This window comes from Corylus avellana, chromosome ca3 (assembly GCF_901000735.1).
Source record: "Corylus avellana chromosome ca3, CavTom2PMs-1.0".
NCBI classification, from domain to species: domain Eukaryota; kingdom Viridiplantae; phylum Streptophyta; class Magnoliopsida; order Fagales; family Betulaceae; genus Corylus; species Corylus avellana.
Genome location: NC_081543.1, coordinates 3,834,184 through 3,837,125, shown reverse-complemented (window position 1 = coordinate 3,837,125; position 2,942 = coordinate 3,834,184). Strand labels below are relative to the sequence as shown.

Here is a 2,942-nt window from a genome sequence, read left to right as displayed (position 1 = left end):
CGCGCAAATGGATAATCAGCTCTTAGATGCCATCTGTGAACGCCTTGTGTCGTCGTTGAATACAAAAGACACATATATGGTCAGGGAGGGTGATCCAGTGAACGAGATGCTATTCATCATTAGAGGGCAGCTGGAGAGCTCCACAACCGACGGTGGAAGATCAGGATTCTTCAACTCTATTACCCTCAGAGCCGGCGATTTTTGTGGGGAAGAGTTGCTGACATGGGCTCTAATGCCCACCTCAAGCCTCAACCTTCCATCATCAACTCGAACAGTGAAGTCCATTACTGAAGTTGAGGCATTTGCTCTTCGAGCTGAAGACCTAAAGTTTGTTGCCAGCCAGTTCAAGCGCCTGCATAGCAAGAAACTCCAGCATGCTTTCAGGTACTACTCCCACCAGTGGAGAACATGGGGAGCTTGCTTTATACAAGTTGCATGGAGACGGTGCATGAAAAGAAAGAAGGAAATGGAGTTGGCAAGACAAGAGGACTTCTTTTATACACATATTTTGGAACAAGACTTTAACTATAGGGATGGATCAGGCGCAGATTATGTGGATATTAGTGGTGCTGAAAGATTGTCATCAGTTGACAATGCACATAATGCTCAGAACTTGGGAGCTACAATTTTGGCTTCAAAATTTGCTACAAACACCAGAAGAGGGGTTCAACACAAGTCTGATGCAACCAGCTTGCAGATGCCCAAGCTGTTTAAGCCAGAGGAACCTGATTTCTCATCAGACACTGAAGATAGTTGAGTTGTAAAACAACCATTTCATTCATTTTTCTTCCTTGTTTTTGGCCATAATACAACTTGTGTAACTTGGACATGTCAACAGGCAGAAAAGCTCTCCCCTCTCCCCAAATGAGAGTTCCCCTCCCCTCCTCCCACTTCTTTCCTCTCCTTTTCCTTCTTCTCTTTCAATTCTTTTCCAGTTTTGAAAGCTAGATCTACTGCGCCTTCTATCCACCGCCTCCATCGCCCCTTCTCCTGTCTTCCACGCCCACAACCCTTGGTGGTAGATCCTTAACTGTCATGCACATCCCCTCACTTTTCTACCTTCTTCTCTACCTCCTCATACTATGTGCTCGTCCTTTTCTGCCTATGAAGACAGCAATATCCGATATCTCTTGTGTGATAATCGGTATGAGTACAGTCTTTTTAAGTGTTGTATTCCGGATCGAGAATATATAAAGAAAAAAAATAGTTAATATATTTAAGTGGAGTAGTGAACCTAAGTCCATTAGCTTAGGTTTTTAGACCAAAATTGTATTCCAATATGTATTTTAATGAACTTTTTTCTCTTCAATGCCCAGTAGCTAACTGACACCCATGTTTGATGTGAAAGAGTAACAGTTTAAAGCTTCGTTTGTTTCGACGTAAAAAGTTTTTTTGCCGAAAACATTTTCCTGAAAAATGATTTCCTGTAAAATATTTTTAGTTGTTTGACAGGTATAAAAAATCACAATATATATGTTTGATGTGAAAGAGTAACAGTTTAAAGCTTCGTTTGTTTCGACGTAAAAAGTTTTTTTGCCGAAAACATTTTCCTGAAAAATGATTTCCTGTAAAATATTTTTAGTTGTTTGACAGGTATAAAAAATCACAATATATATATATATATATATATTAAACTTTAGATTAGTAAAATAATTTGTTCAAAAATCCTTCAAATACAACCAACGATATCATGTCCAATTTGGCATTTACTGCCTCAAAGGTCTTCTCAAGAGACAAGAATAGAAACGCCTTTCTTTTCCTTCAGATCTCCCACCGCGCAGATGTGACTGCCGGCCACCACAATACCTAACTCGAATATCCAGATAATTGGTTGTTGTGAGTGCGGTCGAAGGCATTCGTATTAATTTTGGTTTTCCACCATTTTTTGAAGGCTTTATATGTAAAGTTGTGAGTGCAGCTAAAGACACTCGGATTTTTATTTTTATTTTTATTTTTTATTTTTTAATGAGAATCTTTGCAATTTCATTGATAATAAGATTAAAAATATAAAGCTCTTACATCAAATAACATAAAAGTTCTGAAAAATCCTAGCCTAAGACTATGGAGTTACAACGTTATAGATACAATACATATCTTACAATTTCGTATTATTTATGACCTTAACTTTTCCGCTAACACATTAATAGTTATATTTCTCAACCTTTATTTTCCGGCCGTGAGAGATTTCTTTCACACCGATTTAATCCTCTTCATCCAATAGATTGCTCATGAGGCCAGATCCAGAGAGAAGAAAACTCTTATTCAAAAATAAAAATACAAACAAACAACCAGCAAACAGCAGCAACGACCAAGGTAAAAAAGACGGAGTTGGCACGTGGCGTAGCGAAAACCGGTTGAGAAGAGTAGATCTAAGTTTGAAGACTTAGATCTAAAACCCCACTAATCTTAAAGAGGAGATGAGCTGCACAATACGGTGGAAGAGGCCAAAGTTGCTGGTCTGGTCGAAGAACACCTAAAAACAACAAGAAACAAGAAAAAACCAAAAGGGATAGGATAGAAGTGTGGAGTAGAGGGGGAGAAAGCAGATCTGTCCCTCCTCCTCTCCAATTGTGGCACTGCTAAAGACACTCATATTAATCTTGGTGTCCGATCAGTTTTTTGAAGGCTGAAACTAATAATAAAGAAGTCCATTACCACATGTAGACCAAAGTGGCGTTGGCACGTGCAAATTCAATTAGAGTAGGTTTGCTATGTCAATGTTTTATTCTCAAGACGAAAATATTAACAAATAACTTAAAATACAAAATACTTCTAAAATTTTTTTTTTAAAAAAAAAAAGAAAAGAAAATAGTTTTAACATTTCTATCGGCATCATAACATTCTTTTAAATTAAAAACAAAAATCACCGCTCAGAACACATTACAAACATATATACCTATAATATGATTTTTATTGTTATTGTATTGGTACTTCCGTTCAAC

The 2,942-nt window shown here is 37.4% G+C and overlaps 1 protein-coding gene across 1 annotated transcript; it reads left to right on the top strand.

Moving 5' to 3' along the window:
- The first annotated feature begins 7 nt into the window (after positions 1-7).
- On the top strand, positions 8-757 carry LOC132173558 (probable cyclic nucleotide-gated ion channel 16). Its single transcript, XM_059585074.1, has one exon. It carries the CDS (start codon positions 8-10, stop codon positions 755-757), a length of 750 nt encoding a protein of 249 aa, XP_059441057.1.
- The last annotated feature ends 2,185 nt before the right edge of the window (positions 758-2,942 follow it).